General features: G+C 39.7%; 1 protein-coding gene across 4 annotated transcripts in view; it reads right to left on the bottom strand.

Annotated features, from left to right (window-relative positions):
* BBOF1 (basal body orientation factor 1) overlaps positions 1-14,671 on the bottom strand; it is a 48,509-nt gene that overhangs the window by 32,387 nt on the left and 1,451 nt on the right. For all 4 annotated transcript variants that reach the window (XR_009496243.1, XM_024998139.2, XM_024998137.2 and 1 more), the window contains exons 2-3: positions 13,441-13,669; positions 1,867-1,932 (exon numbers count right to left, since the gene is read on the bottom strand). Coding sequence is in view for 3 of the 4 variants with exons in the window: in XM_024998139.2 (XP_024853907.1) it covers positions 1,867-1,932; positions 13,441-13,669 (295 nt within the window). In the remaining variant the exon portion in view is untranslated. The remainder of the gene's footprint in view (positions 1-1,866; positions 1,933-13,440; positions 13,670-14,671) is intronic.

Raw genomic sequence — 14,671 nt, 5'->3', positions numbered from 1 at the left:
ACATAATTGCTGCTGCTGTTTAGTTGCTCAGTCATGTCCAACTCTTTTATGACCTCATGGTAACCCACCAGGCTCCTCTGACCATGGAATTTACCAGGCAAGAATACTAGAGTGGGTTGCCATTCCCTTCTCCAGGGGATCTTCCTGACCCAGGGATCAAACTGGTGTCTCCTACTTGGCAGGTGGATTCTCTACCACGGAATCACCAGGGAAGACTATTTTACATAATTATAATTATATAGTTATATCATTTCACATTAATTTCTTAAAGCAACTCCTAAAAAAAGCAAAATGTATTGCTGAGTTGGTGGCATAACCTTACAGAAAGGAATTATTTCAAATTGTTTTTAGACCTTGTTAATTTGATCAGAAGCAACAGTTAGAACTGGATATGGAACAACTGACTGGTTCCAAATCGGGAAAGCAGTACATCAAGGCTGTATATTGTTACCTTGCTTATTAAATTTTTATGCAGAGTACATCATGAGAAATTCTGGACTGGATGAAGCACAAGCTGGAAGCAAGACTGCCAGGAGAAATATCAACCTCAGATACGTAGATGACACCACCCTTATGGCAGAAAGCAAAGAGGAACTGAAGAGCCTCTTGATGAAAGTGAAAGAGTGAAAAAGTTGGCTTAAAACAACATTCAGAAAACTAAGATCATGGGATCTGGTCCTATCACTTCATGGCAAATAGATGGGGAAACAGTGGAAACAGTGACAAACTTTATTTTGGGGGGCTCCAGAATCACTGCAGATGGTGACTGCAGCCATGAAATTAAAAGATGCTTGCTCCTTGGAAGAAAAGTTATGACCAACCTAGACAGCTTATTAAAAAGCAGAGACATTCTTTTACCAACAAAGGTCCATCTAGTCAAAGCTATGGTTTTACCAGTAGTCATGTATGGATGTGACAGGTGGACTATAAAGAAAGCTGAGCACAGAAGAATTGATGCTTTTGAACTATGGTATTGGAGAAGACTTTTGAGAGTCCCTTGGACAGCACGGAGATCCAACCAGTCCATCCTAAAGGAAATCAGTCCTGAATATTCATTGGAAGGACTGATGCTGAAGCTGAAACTTCAATATCTGGCTACCTGATGTGAAGATTTGAAAAGATCCTGATGCTGGAAAAGATTGAAGGTGGGAGGAGAAGGGGACGACAGAGGATGAGATGGTTGGATGGCATCACCGACTCAATGGCCATGAGTTTGAGTAAACTCTGGGAATTGGTGATGGACAGGGAGGCCTGGTGTGCTGCAGTCCATGGGGTCACAAAGAGTTGGACACGACAGAGCAACTGAACTAAACTGAACTGAATTTGACTATTGATCACTATTGGTATATATCCTAATGGGAAAAGTCCCCCCCGCCAACTCAAATCCTAAACTGTATCCACCAGTTTATGTGGGTAGTAGTATTGATATTAGTATTCTGTGCCTTTGATGTATTGAGGTTTGAAGAAAATACACAGTTACATTGGTATCATTAAGAACCAGGATTTTGGGTGAGGGAGAAAGAAGACACAGATAGGGTTAAGTAAAAATCCTGTACTCTTGCATCTGAATTTAAAGTATTAGCATGAGCTCATGATATATTTTAATCTTCAAAAAATATGTTTCCCAGCGCTGTCCACTGAAAAGCCCTAGAGCTCAAGATCAGAGAACTACTCAAGATCAAGAACTACTACGAGATGATTTTCGACAATAACATAATTTCATGTTATTTTTGAGCATCTGTACAATCAAATGTATGAGCTTTAAGATCACTGAGTTCTCAAGAGGACTTAACTTATTCTCGTGTCTTAAATATCTGAACTTGCCAGAAACCTGACCACCAATAAGTGAGGCATCAGTGTACATACCAATTTTTCCTTCTCCTCTTGGGCTTTTTCCTTTGTTTCATTCAATTGCTGTTTCAGTTTTTCAATCTGTAGAAAATGAAAATAAAGAGGAAGGTAAAGAAATTTCTCTGTATCCTAACTTAATTACATAGCCCAGTTTTCATGTGCTATTAAAACCAGTAGGGAGTACTTCCCTGGTAGTCCAGTGGTTAAGACTGTATATTCCCAGTGCAGGGAGCATGGGTTCAATTCCTGGTTAGGGAACTAAGATCCCACACGCTGCACGGCACAGCCAATAGAACAGAACAGAATGGAATAAAATAAACCAGTAGTGTTGGAGAGGTGGAGTAAGGTGGGAAGATGAGAGAAGAGGACATTATTTATACTGTTAACTTGCTATTGCCAGTTTCCAAAATTCGGCTATCATCATAATTGCCTGGGTAACGTGTATGGTTAAAAAATTTTTTTAAATTTACCATCTTAACCATTTTTAATTCACATTGTTAGGCAGCAGATCTCTGGAACTTTTTCACCTTACAAAACTGAAACTCCATGTTTATGAGATACTAACTCCTTCTCCTCCCTCCCCCAGCCTTTCTACATTGTTTGTATGATTTTGACTACTTCAGGTATGTCCACAGAAGAAAAACCACACAACCTAAAAGTTGTGAGTGAAGTTTTATTCCAGGATTATACTGAGGGTTATAGCCTGGGAAACAGCCTCTCAGAAAGCTCTGAGGAACTGCTCAGAAGGGTTAAGAGAACAGGCAGAATATATAGCAGATTCTTGCTGGAAAAAACATGTAGTCAGACATCAGAATGTTACTAGTAATCACAAGGAAAAGGTATTTTGAGTTAATGATTTTAGTGCTTTTCTGTGTCAGGGAAGATGTAAAGACCTGGGCTTGCTGAAATTATTCCTTAGATATGTATGTTAATTATCTAGGGCCAAGTATCCAAAGCTCAGAATGCTTCCTGTTTTGCTCCAGCCTGAATTTCCTCCCCTCAGGACGCATTGTGGAAGGAGGCAGGTGGCAGGCGAGGGTCGGGGGCTGCAATGGCTGATGGCTTGATCCTTGTAGAACTGGAATGGTGGGTGACATTCTTTGTTTATTGGAATGTGGGGCAACACTCCCAGTCCATAGATACTTCATATGAGTAGAATCAGACAGTATTTGTCCTTTTGTAACTGGCTTATTTCACTTAGCATAATGGCCTTGAGGTTCATTCATGTTGTAGCACACAACAGGATTTCCTTCCCTTTTAGAGCTACATAATATTCTTGTATTTGTATACCACACTTTCTTTATTCACTCATCAACCAACAGACATTTGGGTTGTTTCCACTTCTCGACTATATGAACAGGGTTTCACGAACACTGGGTGTGCAGTTACCTCGTCAAGATCTTGCTTTACATTCCCTTGGAAATTCCCACTCCAAAGTGGGATTGTTGCATCTTATGATAATTCTATTTTTAATTTTTCGATGAATCTCTGTACTGTTTTCCATAACGGCTATACCATTTCACATTGCCACCAAATTGCACAAGGATTCCAATTTCTCTACATCCTCACCAACACTTGCTATCTTCTGTTCTTCTGACAGTAGCCATCTTAATAAGTGTGAAGTGATAACTTGGAATTTTGATTTGCATTTCTCTTAAATGAGTAGATTTTTAAAGGAAAGTTTCAAGGAGAGTACAAAGAATTCTCATGTACTGTTCACTCAATTTTGCCACATTTGTTTTCCCTTTATGATAGGTCTATTACATATATACATGTGTATATATACATACATATACATATATATATATATATATATGCGGGGAGCTGCCTGTGAGAATGGGGTCCTTTGTCTGAAGGACACAGCTCTGGGAGCTGCCTCAGTCCTTGAGGGTTTGCTTGCAAACATAGCTCTCTGTCCCGCCACCCCAGAGATTAGGCGCTTATTTACTGCAGGCACCTGGAGTTCTGTGCAAACTTCTCACACACAGAGAAATGTTATCTGGTGTAAGAAATAATAACAGGGAGCCATTCCCATGCTCTCAAGATTTCTTGTGACTGTTTGTAAGATGTATAGGCCAACTAAGAAAAAATGTCAACTGTCTTGTCTTTCTCACGCTTTTCTGTATAAATATGAGATGTTGAATAAAGTTGGTGTCAGACTGCGTCCCTTCGTGGTGACGTGTCTGAACCTCTCGACCCCATCTTTGTAGTCTCTTGCTTTAGTTTCTTTCTTAGCCCCGCCGTGCACATTCTTGGGACCTGATCGACTTTGCCGGCTGGCTCCGGCAGTGGCGCCCGAACCAGGGACTCGAGAATCGGAGTGCGACGACGGCCGCTGCCCGCCAAGATTGAGGTAAGTAAAGAGGAATTCCTAAGTAATTAAAAGTAAAGGGCAGGGAGGGTGATTGTCGAGAGTAATAAATCATGGGACAAGGCAATAGCCGCCAGTTATTTGTACATATGTTGAAAACTATGTTAAAAGGTAGGGGAATTCATGTAAATAAGTTACAGCTAGAAAAGTTTTTACTTTTTATAGAAGAGGTTTGTCCTTGGTTTCCAGAGGAAGGAACAGTTAGTCTGGAAACTTGGAAAAAGGTAGGAAAACAATTGCAGACATATTATTCCTTACATGGTCCCAATCGTGTTCCTGTGGATGCTTTTTCTTTGTGGACTCTCATAAGAGACTGCCTGGATCCTGAACATGAGGGACATAAAATTCAAACGGCTCTCAGGGATTCCACAGGACCCGAAGTTACAGAGCCTTCTGCCCCTCCACCTGAGCCGCTTTATGCTGTGCCTGAGGGAACAGCTTATAAGGCTGGAGGGAGTGATGATGTGTTAAGCTCTGATGAACAGAAAGAGTTAAATGAACAAGCGGCTCAGTACCATAGAGAGGATATGCCTTGGGAGATGATGGTTAACATGGAATCCCCCTCGGGAAAAGGGGAATTAAAGCATTCAGGGCTTTCTGAAGAACAGCTGGAGAATTTAATTCAGAAGATTGTTATAGCAGTAAAAAAGGATGCACAGGGAGACTCCCACTCCAGCCAGCCTGCGCCTCCAGCATATCCTCCCTCGCTTCTTGCTGGACTCGATCCACCTCCGCCTTTCGTAGAACCGCGAGAGCTTATATCTATCCCTGCTTCTTTGCCCGGTGAAAACATAAAAATTAAAAGTGAGATATTATTATCTCCTCTTCAACAAGCAATTAAGCGAGCTAATGAAGAAGGAGAACATATTCCCGGGTTTTCAGGAATCTATCCAGTGTTTGAAAATGCTCAACATTAGAGGTATTATGAGCCGCTGCCCTTTAAGCAACTGAAAGAGTTAAAAATGGCTTGTGCACAATATGGCCCGACTGCGCCGTTTACTCAGGCTATTATAGAGGCTTTAGGAAATCAAAATCTGCCACCTAATGATTGGAAACAGGTTGCTCAAGCTTGTTTATCTGGAGGAGATTATTTCCTATGGAAATCTGAGTTTGCTGAGCAATGTGGGATCACAGCCGATATCAATCGGCGACAGGGACTGAACACCACTTATGAAATGATGGTGGGAGAGGGAGAATATCGAGACACTAATAGTCAACTTAATTATTTACCTGGAGCCTACCCTCAGATTAGTGCTGCGGCTCTACAAGCATGGAAAAAGCTTCCAAATTCTGATAAAAAGACTGAAGATTTATCTAAAATTCGCCAGGGGCCAGATGAGCCATATCAGGATTTTGTTGCCCGCCTGCTTGAGGCAATCGGTAAAATGAAAGGGGATGAGCAGGCGGGGATGGTGTTGACTAAACAGCTTGCTTATGAGAATGCCAATTCGGCTTGTCAAGCTGCCCTGAGACCTTACAGGAAAAAGGGAGGCTTATCTGACTATATACGGATTTGTGCTGATATCGGCCCTTCATAGTTCAAGGCATAACTTTGGCCGCGGCATTACAAGGAAAGACAGTCAAAGAAGTACTGTATCAACAACAAAAGCGGGATAAAACTAGTGGTCGGCTTCGAATCCCTGGCTCTGGCTGCTTTTCTTGTGGCCAGATGGGTCATCAGGCCGCCCACTGCCCGCAGAAGCAGGCCCGGAGACCTGCTCAAACCCCTAACCTTTGTCCTAGGTGTAAGAAAGGCAGACACTGGGCAAGGGATTGCCATTCTAAAACTGACTTACAGGGAAAGCCACTTCCTCCGGTCTCGGGAAACTGGGTGAGGGGCCAGCCCCAGGCCCCGAAACAATGTTATGGGGCAATGCAAAATCTGACCAAATTGGAGACACTTCAAGGCCAAAACGCAGAACTTTTACCGAGTTGTTCAGAGCAACTGCAGGGAGTGCAGGATTGGACCTCAGTTCCTCCACCTACACAGTATTAACTCCAGAAATGGGCATGCAGGCTTTGCCAACTGGAATTTTTGGCCCTCTTCCGAAGAACACTGTGGGCCTCCTATTGGGGAGAAGCAGTACTACGATGAAAGGTTTATTAGTAGCCCCTGGAGTCATAGACTCTGATTATATGGGTGAAATAAAAATTATGGCCCATTCACCACAGGGCATAACAGTAATACAATCTGGCCAACGTGTTGCTCAATTAATTCTACTTCCTATAATTCCAGTTGGAAAAGCCATTAGGCAAGAACGAGGATCCCGAGGTTTCGGGTCTTCAGACGCTTATTGGATTCAGGCCATTAATAAGCAACGCCCTGAGCTTCTACTGTATATTCAAGAAAAGCCTTTTAAAGGTATTTTGGATACTGGTGCAGATGTTTCTGTTATATCTCAAAAACATTGGCCTGATGAATGGCCTAAGCAGGTTGTAATTTCTACTTTGCAAGGCATTGGGCAATCACATGACCCAGAACAGAGTTCAACCTTTTTAAAATGGAGGGACGAAGAAGGACATGAAGGACATTTTCAACCTTATGTTTTGCCAGGACTGCCGGTTAATCTATGGGGGAGAGATGTTATGATGAATATGGGGGTATATCTTTATAGTCCAGATAAAAAGATTAGTAATCAATTGTTAGACCAAGGCCTTTTGCCCCATCAGGGGTTGGGGATAAATTCACAAGGGCCTTTACAACCCCTGATCCCTGCAGTTAAGAATGATAGAAAAGGTATAGGATGTTTTTAGGAGGGGTCATTGATCGTCCTGCAATCCATGCTAATCCGATAAAATGGAAGTCTGATGATCCAGTATGGGTTGATCAGTGGCCCCTATCAATAGAAAAAATCACGGCTGCCAATCAGCTTGTGCAGGAACAGCTTGCTCTCGGCCATATTACCCCCTCAAATTCACCTTGGAATTCACCTATTTTTGTCATTAAAAAGAAAACAGGTAAATGGAGGCTATTACAAGATTTACGAAAGGTTAATGAAACAATGGAATTGATGGGCCCCCTTCAGCCGGGGTTGCCTACCCCCATGGCCATTCCAAAAGATACTTACAAAATTATTATTGACTTAAAAGACTGCTTTTATTACTATTCCCCTTGCCACTAATGACTGTCAAAGATTTGCTTTTAGTGTCCCTTCTACAAATTATAAAGAACCTATGAAAAGATATCAGTGGCAAGTTTTACCTCAGGGAATGGCTAATAGTCCTACTCTCTGTCAGAAATTTGTTGCTCAAGCTTTAAAAACCACTAGGTCCTTGTATTCCCAAGTATATATTATTCATTATATGGATGATATTCTTTTGGCATATGAAGATGAGGAGTTGCTATTAAGAACATTCGCTTATATGCAAACTGCATTACAGGATTATGGTTTGATTATTGCAACAGAAAAGGTGCAACGCTTCCCCCCCTATTCTTATTTGGGTTTTTTTCTGGAACAAGAATGGTTTCGAGCTCAGAAGATAGAAATTCGTAAAGATAATTTGGTTACCTTGAATGATTTCCAAAAACTGTTAGGAGATATTAATTGGATAAGACCTTACTTGAAGCTAACTACAGGGGAAATGAAGCCTCTTTTTGATATTCTGAGGGGTGATCCTGATCCAACTTCCCCCCGAACTCTGACTCTGGAGGGAAGGCAAGGCTTAGATAAAGTTGAACAGACCCTGTCTAAACAACAAGCTACTTATTGTGACTATACTCAAGAATGGGGTTTATATATTCTTCCTACTAAACATGCTCCTACAGCAGTCTTATTCCAAGGATTGCCTTTAAGATGGCTTCACTTGCCTGCCTCTCCCTCTCGGGTATTAACCCCCTATTATGATTTGGTTGCTGCCCTAATAGCTCTTGGGTGGTCAGAATCCACTGTATATCTAGGAAGAGACCCACATTTTATATGTGTTCCATTTTCTAAAATTCAGCAGGACTGGCTGTTTCAGTTTAGCGACAATTGGGTTATTGCCTTAGCTGGTTTTAGTGGACGGCTTGATAATCATTATCCCTCAGATAAAATTTTGCAATTTGCTCATTATCACCAATTTCTCTTCCTAAAAATCGTTGTTTCTCAGCCCCTTGCCGACGCCCTAACTGTATTTACTGATGGCTCTTCTAATGGAATAGCTAGTTTGATTATACAGGACAATACTACCACCTGGCATACTAATTATAAGTCTGCTCAAGAAGTAGAACTATTTGCCATTTTTCAGGCTTTATTACAAATTTCTGCTCCATTTAATTTATATTCTGACAGTCAATATATCATAAGAGCCTTAAACACTATTGAGACTGTTCCATTTATTGGTACCCTGAATTCTACTATCCAAACTCTTTTTCGTGATATACAACATTTAATTTGCTCCAGAGTTAATAAATGCTATTTTGGTCATATTCGTGCTCACTCTGGACTTCCTGGACCTTTAGCACGAGGCAATGCTTTGGCTGATGAAGCTACACGTATGATATATCCTTCACTGGAACAAATGGCAAAAACTTCCCACAGCTTACACCATCAAAACAGCAATAGCTTAAGACTTCAATTTGGCATTACTCGAGAAGCTGCCAGACAGATTGTTAAGCAATGTCAAACATGTCCTCAATTTTTTAGCGTCCCCCACTATGGAGTTAATCCTCGAGGATTGTTGCCAAACGATATATGGCAAGTGGATGTTACCCATATTCCTGAATTTGGTAAACAAAAATTTGTTCGTGTTACTATTGACACCTTCTCTGGCTTTTTACATGCCTCTCTACAATCCGGAGAAGCTAGCAAACATTGTATAGCTCATTGCATTAAATGTTTTGCTGTTATGGGAACCCCTAAAACCATAAAAACAGACAATGGTCCAGGATACACTGGAAAAAATTTTCAATTATTTTGTACGCAATTGTCTATCTCACATAAAACAGGTATCCCTTATAATCCTCAAGGTCAAGGAATTATTGAATGGGCACATCAAACTCTCAAACATCAATTGCAAAAACTAAAGAAGGGGGAATTGTATCCCAATACCCCCTCCAACTCTCTAAACTATGTTTTATTTGTTCTAAATTTTTTACAATTGGATATAAGTGGCCGTTCAGCAGCACAGCGATTTTGGAACTTTGATGCACAAACAATAAGACCTAAAGTCTTTTGGAAAGACCCACTTGTGGGAAAATGGTATGGACCAGATCCAGTACTAATCTGGGGACGAGGGCATGTTTGTGTTTTCCCACAGGATGCCGAAGCGCCGCGCTGGCTGCCGGAAAGGTTGGTACGCACGGCAGAGACAGTCTCTAGCAAACCAGATGAGGAGATTGACAATTCAAGAGCATGATGAATTACCATCTCGGCAACAACTTCAGGCATCGATGCGAGAGGCACAGAATCGTGTTGTGGTGCAGGGCGATCCGATATCGCCTTTAAGCTTCCTGATAACCTTATTAATTATCTTAAATCAGATTAACACTGCACACTCTGAAGAATATTCAAATGCTTACTGGGCTTATTTTCCTGACCCTCCCCTTCTCCAACCTGTGGGCTGGGAGGGTCAGTCCATTCCCATATACACTAATAAAACTGTTTTATTTTTTGCACCTTGTTTAATTAAAAAACTGATTGATGATCTATGAATCATAAAGGCTTCCATCTATGGAAATGGTCTGCGGTTAAAGGAACATAAGCGTGCGCCTATATAAAAAGAAAGGGGGAGATGCGAGGAGCTGCCCGTGAGAACGGGGTCCTTTGTCTGAAGGACACAGCTCTGGGAGCTGCCTCAGTCCTTAAGGGTTTGCTTGCAAACATAGCTCTCTGTCCCGCCACCCCAGAGATTAGGCGCTTATTTACTGCAGACACCTGGAGTTCTGTGCAAACTTCTCACGCACAGAGAAATGTTATCTGGTGTAAGAAATAATAACAGGGAGCCATTCCCATGCTCTCAAGATTTCTTGTAACTGTTTGTAAGATGTATAGGCCAACTAAGAAAAAATGTCAACTGTCTTGTCTTTCTCACGCTTTTCTGTTTAAATATGAGATGTTGAATAAAGTTGGTGTCAGACTGCGTCCCTTCGTGGTGACGTGTCTGAACCTCTTGATCCCATCTTTGTAGTCTCTTGCTTTAGTTTCTTTCTTAGCCCCGCTGTGCACGTTCTCGGGACCTGATCGACTTTGCCGGCTGGCTCCGGCGTATATATATATATGATGTAGACTTTTGAAGCTGTTTCTTCTGGAGAATGTGAGAATAAGTTTAGGACATCATACTCCTGTATTAAATATTTCATTATGTGTTTCCTAAGAAAAAGAACAATCTCTTAGAAGTATAGTACAATGATTAAAATAGGGAAATTTAACATTGATAAAATACTATTATTTAATCTATAGTCCATATTCAAATTTAGCATCAACTGTACCAATGATGTCCTTTCACTGTAACTGTTCTTTTTCTGGTCTAGGATATAATCCCTGACTATGATTGTCATATATTCTAGTTTTAAACAGGAGCCATTTCTCAGTCTTTGTCTTTTATGACACCAGCGTTTTTGAAGAATACTGGCCAGGGCTGGAGTTGTCTGATGTTTCTTCACCAGAAGATTCAGGTTGTGGCTTTTCAGCAAGCATACACTGCTTAAGTGATGATGTATCCTTGTCACTGCATCACAGCACGAGGTGACTGACATTAAGTGTAATCAACTGGTTAAGACTGTGTCTGCCAGGTTTCTCCAGTTGAAAGTTACAATTTTTCCTTTTATAATTACTAATAAATTTGGAGGACTATATTTTAGGACTATGCAAATATCTTTTTGCTCATTAAACTTTCACCCACTAGTTTTAGCATCCACTCTTGTTCTTGACTGAATCAATTATTACTCTGACGCCAAATGGTGATTTTTCTTATTGCATCATTCCTTGGAAATTTAATAACTTACTACATTCCACTTTAAGGAAAAGCATTCTATTCTCCCATATTTATTAAGGTATGTATTTATCAGTTGTATATACTCATGAACTCATTTTATTCAATAAGCTATAACTGATTACTGTCATTTATTTTGACTGTCCCAGATTTGGCCAGTGGGAGCCCCTTCAAGTTACCCTCTGTGTCCTTTAATTTTTTGTTACTTATTTCCTGTCACAATAAGATATTCAAGTTCATCTCTTACTCTCCTCGCTCCAGTCTTATAATCAATCATTTCTCCAAGCATGCTGGCATGTTTTAGTAGGAAATCTGACTAGCTTTTTGTTGTTGCTGTTGTTCAGTCACTAAATCACGTCCAAATCTTTGAGACCCTACGGACTGCAGCATGCCAGTCTTCCCTGTCCTTCACTATTTCCCAGAGTTTGTTCAAACTCGTGTCCATTGATTCTGTGATGCCATTCAACCATATTATTTTCTTTCTTCTGCCTTCAATCTTTCCCAGCATCAGGGTCTTTTCCAATGAGTCAGCTCTTCACTTCAGGTGGCCAAAGTACTGTAGCTTTTTAAGCTAAACATTCCTTAACATGGTTAAAAAATCAGAGGATACAGAAGTGAAATATTGTTGTAAATAATCTTAGAATAGCTCAAGGGAAACCTAAAAATGTTTTAAAAGAAATACAGACAGACCTAAGTCATGTAGAACAGGTGTAAAATAGATTTATTTTGTGCTGACTGAACAAAGCCTTCAATACAAAAACCATAAGGGAAATCTCCTAATTCTATCTAAAATATGATAGTTTTTAACACACATTTCACTTCTAATATTTCTATAATTAACATGAAGACTGTAAAAAGTTTACATAAAGTTTAAGCAAATAATGCATTTCTAGGATATAGTAGCATGTATGGAGTAACAAAATTATAAGAGAGCTAGTTAACCAGGGTATATTGAATAATTTATTTTACTTCTTCCTCCCAAAGAAGTTTCTTTGGTTTTAATGAGTATCCATGTCTATGAGAAAATTATGTATTTGCTACAGTCAGATGCTGGCCTATGATACATGGAGGCAGATGAAAATCAGGAAATACAAGTGATACTGATAAAGGCAGACCAATATCAATTAGCTAATGCAGTCCACAAATCTTTTATACAATGAATTTTGAAAATTATTTGCATGGCTGGCCTAAAGGCTTATTTTAGAATAATAATTTATAGCAGATAATTTTGATAATGCATGCTATTATCAAAGAGTAATTTTAAAAATGGAAGTTGCCTAGGAAAGAAGGTTAAAAAAAAATACTGTACCAAAAAATTACTTTAATAAAACATAAAATCCACACAAGTGTTCAGTTGTCTGATTTCTCTAATATGCTTCCAGATCATCTTGAACTTAAGTTTTGATTGCTAACTTTTTCAAAGCATCAGTGGAATCACAACCCATTCATTCATGCATGCATGCAAAAATATTTTAATAAGTGCCTACTATGTGTATTTGTATTTTTACTATTTATTATAGTAAAAATACAAAAAACATACATGGGAATGAAACATGATACAAATTTCCTTAGGTCACCATGGGACACAAAGAGGCAGCTAGGAAAGAGATGAATTTAAGTCACACCTAAATTCACACGTTAACACCCACTAGCTGTGAGACTCTGGCAAGCTACCTGCCCTGAGAGTCAATTTCTTTATCTGTAAAATGGGAATGACAATTTGTGGCTACAGTGGGTTATTAAAAGGACTAAATGAGATAGCAGAGGTAAAGTATCCAACATGGTGCCTGGCACAAACAGGAGTCCCAAAATGTTAGTTCCTTTCCTTTTTTCCACAGATCTAAAATGATAGCTCTATGCCCAACATTTCAACAAGGTTCAGTAAGATAAAGATTCAACAGGTCCAACAGAAGACAGTCAGTTTGCTAGATTCATAACCATGTGATCATGGATTATCAATAAATTGCTTTATAGATTATTACTCATAGTTATCAATATCAAAATATATATATATATATATATATATCATACACCATGCTCTTGTTCTTAAAGTTGATCATAATGTTCCATTAGCATCATCTTTGTTTCAGCCAAGAAAACATGGGATAAGAATGAAAATAAAAGGCAATTCTGACTGTAAAGCCGTTCTGAAATAACATGTTGCTTCAAAGGAGAGTTAAAAGTCAACTGAAATGTCTTAACTGTGGGATGAGGTTTCAAGGAATTAAAATACTGGAAATACATAGCCACAGCAGTATAACAAAAGAGATAGTTACTAAGGCTTGGGAGGGTATCTACCTACCTACCAGATTATCTTTCTCCTGATCCTGTTTCTTCAGATAGTTCAATACAGACATTGTGTCTTTCTCCATTTTATACTGCTGTCTCTTTAACTCTTCATTACATCTTGCCAGTCTCCGGGAAGTATCACGATACTCAATCCTAGAAAGTTCTGTGACTTCCAGCCTGGCCTCCCAAAGGGAGGCATTGGCCTTGGCTCTCTCCAAAACAGACTCCTCAAGTTTTATGATCTTCCTGCACAGGAAGAGGACATCAAGAGCATATAACTATTTCTCTACTTTATTAGTATTACACCTTTCTCTATATTATAATTTATTTTGCTTGGCATTTGCCTGGCACATATGAGCAAATATTGTTGGATGAATGAGTTAGTAAGAAATATATATGGTCTATTGCCCTCAGTGTTTCATTGTTGATATGTGCACTGTAGATGAATGGGCAAAAATAGAAAACATATGCTAGTGAGTTCTAGGAATGTGACAAGCCATTGGCACTTCCAGAAAATGCAAGACTAAACATGCAGTTATTTTTTTTAATCACACTGTAGAATACTTATATTAATACTCTAGGGGGGAAATTGCAAATAAATTTGTATATTGGGCTGTTATCTTAGGAAGAAGAAAAAGAATATTCCAAAATGATAGTAGTGGTTATCTTTGGATAATGGGATTACAGGTGGTTTTGTTCTGTTTGACTCACCAGGTTTCCTAAACTCTCTGTACTGAGCAGGCATTACTCTCTTAAACAAATTACTTTATAAACTTTACAAGGATCCCTTGTGGTCCCATATATAGTGCTGTTGGACAAGATGTATGATTCCAATGTGTCTAGGAACGACTAGGGTCATCCAATAAATGTAGTAGCAATCTAGCAGCAACTCCAAACCTGTGAAGGTTTAATGCCAGAGCAATCTTACCCACTTCAGAAATTCTCATCATTTGGGGAAATCTGAATACTCAAATCCTTTATGTTTCCTTCGAACCAAAAGGAATCCTTGAAAAGGCCCAAGGAATTACTTCCATCACCCAGACATCCTTCAGGATGTTTAAGTGCCTCTCAACCACACAGCTGAGATCGATCAGGTTACAGGCAAAAAATAACGAACCCAGAGCACTACAGCACAGTTCTTGCCGGGACCGGGGTGGGGTGGGGGGAAAAGATCCAAGTTGAAGCCTACAGGAGCAGACATCTTAATTTGTTTAACAAATATTAAGCTTCTTCTATGGTTCCGACTCT

Source organism: Bos taurus, chromosome 10, assembly GCF_002263795.3.
Source record: "Bos taurus isolate L1 Dominette 01449 registration number 42190680 breed Hereford chromosome 10, ARS-UCD2.0, whole genome shotgun sequence".
In the NCBI taxonomy this organism is placed as follows: Eukaryota; Metazoa; Chordata; class Mammalia; order Artiodactyla; family Bovidae; genus Bos; species Bos taurus.
Note: the sequence above shows the minus strand (reverse complement) of the source record. Positions and strands in the feature narration are given on the sequence as shown.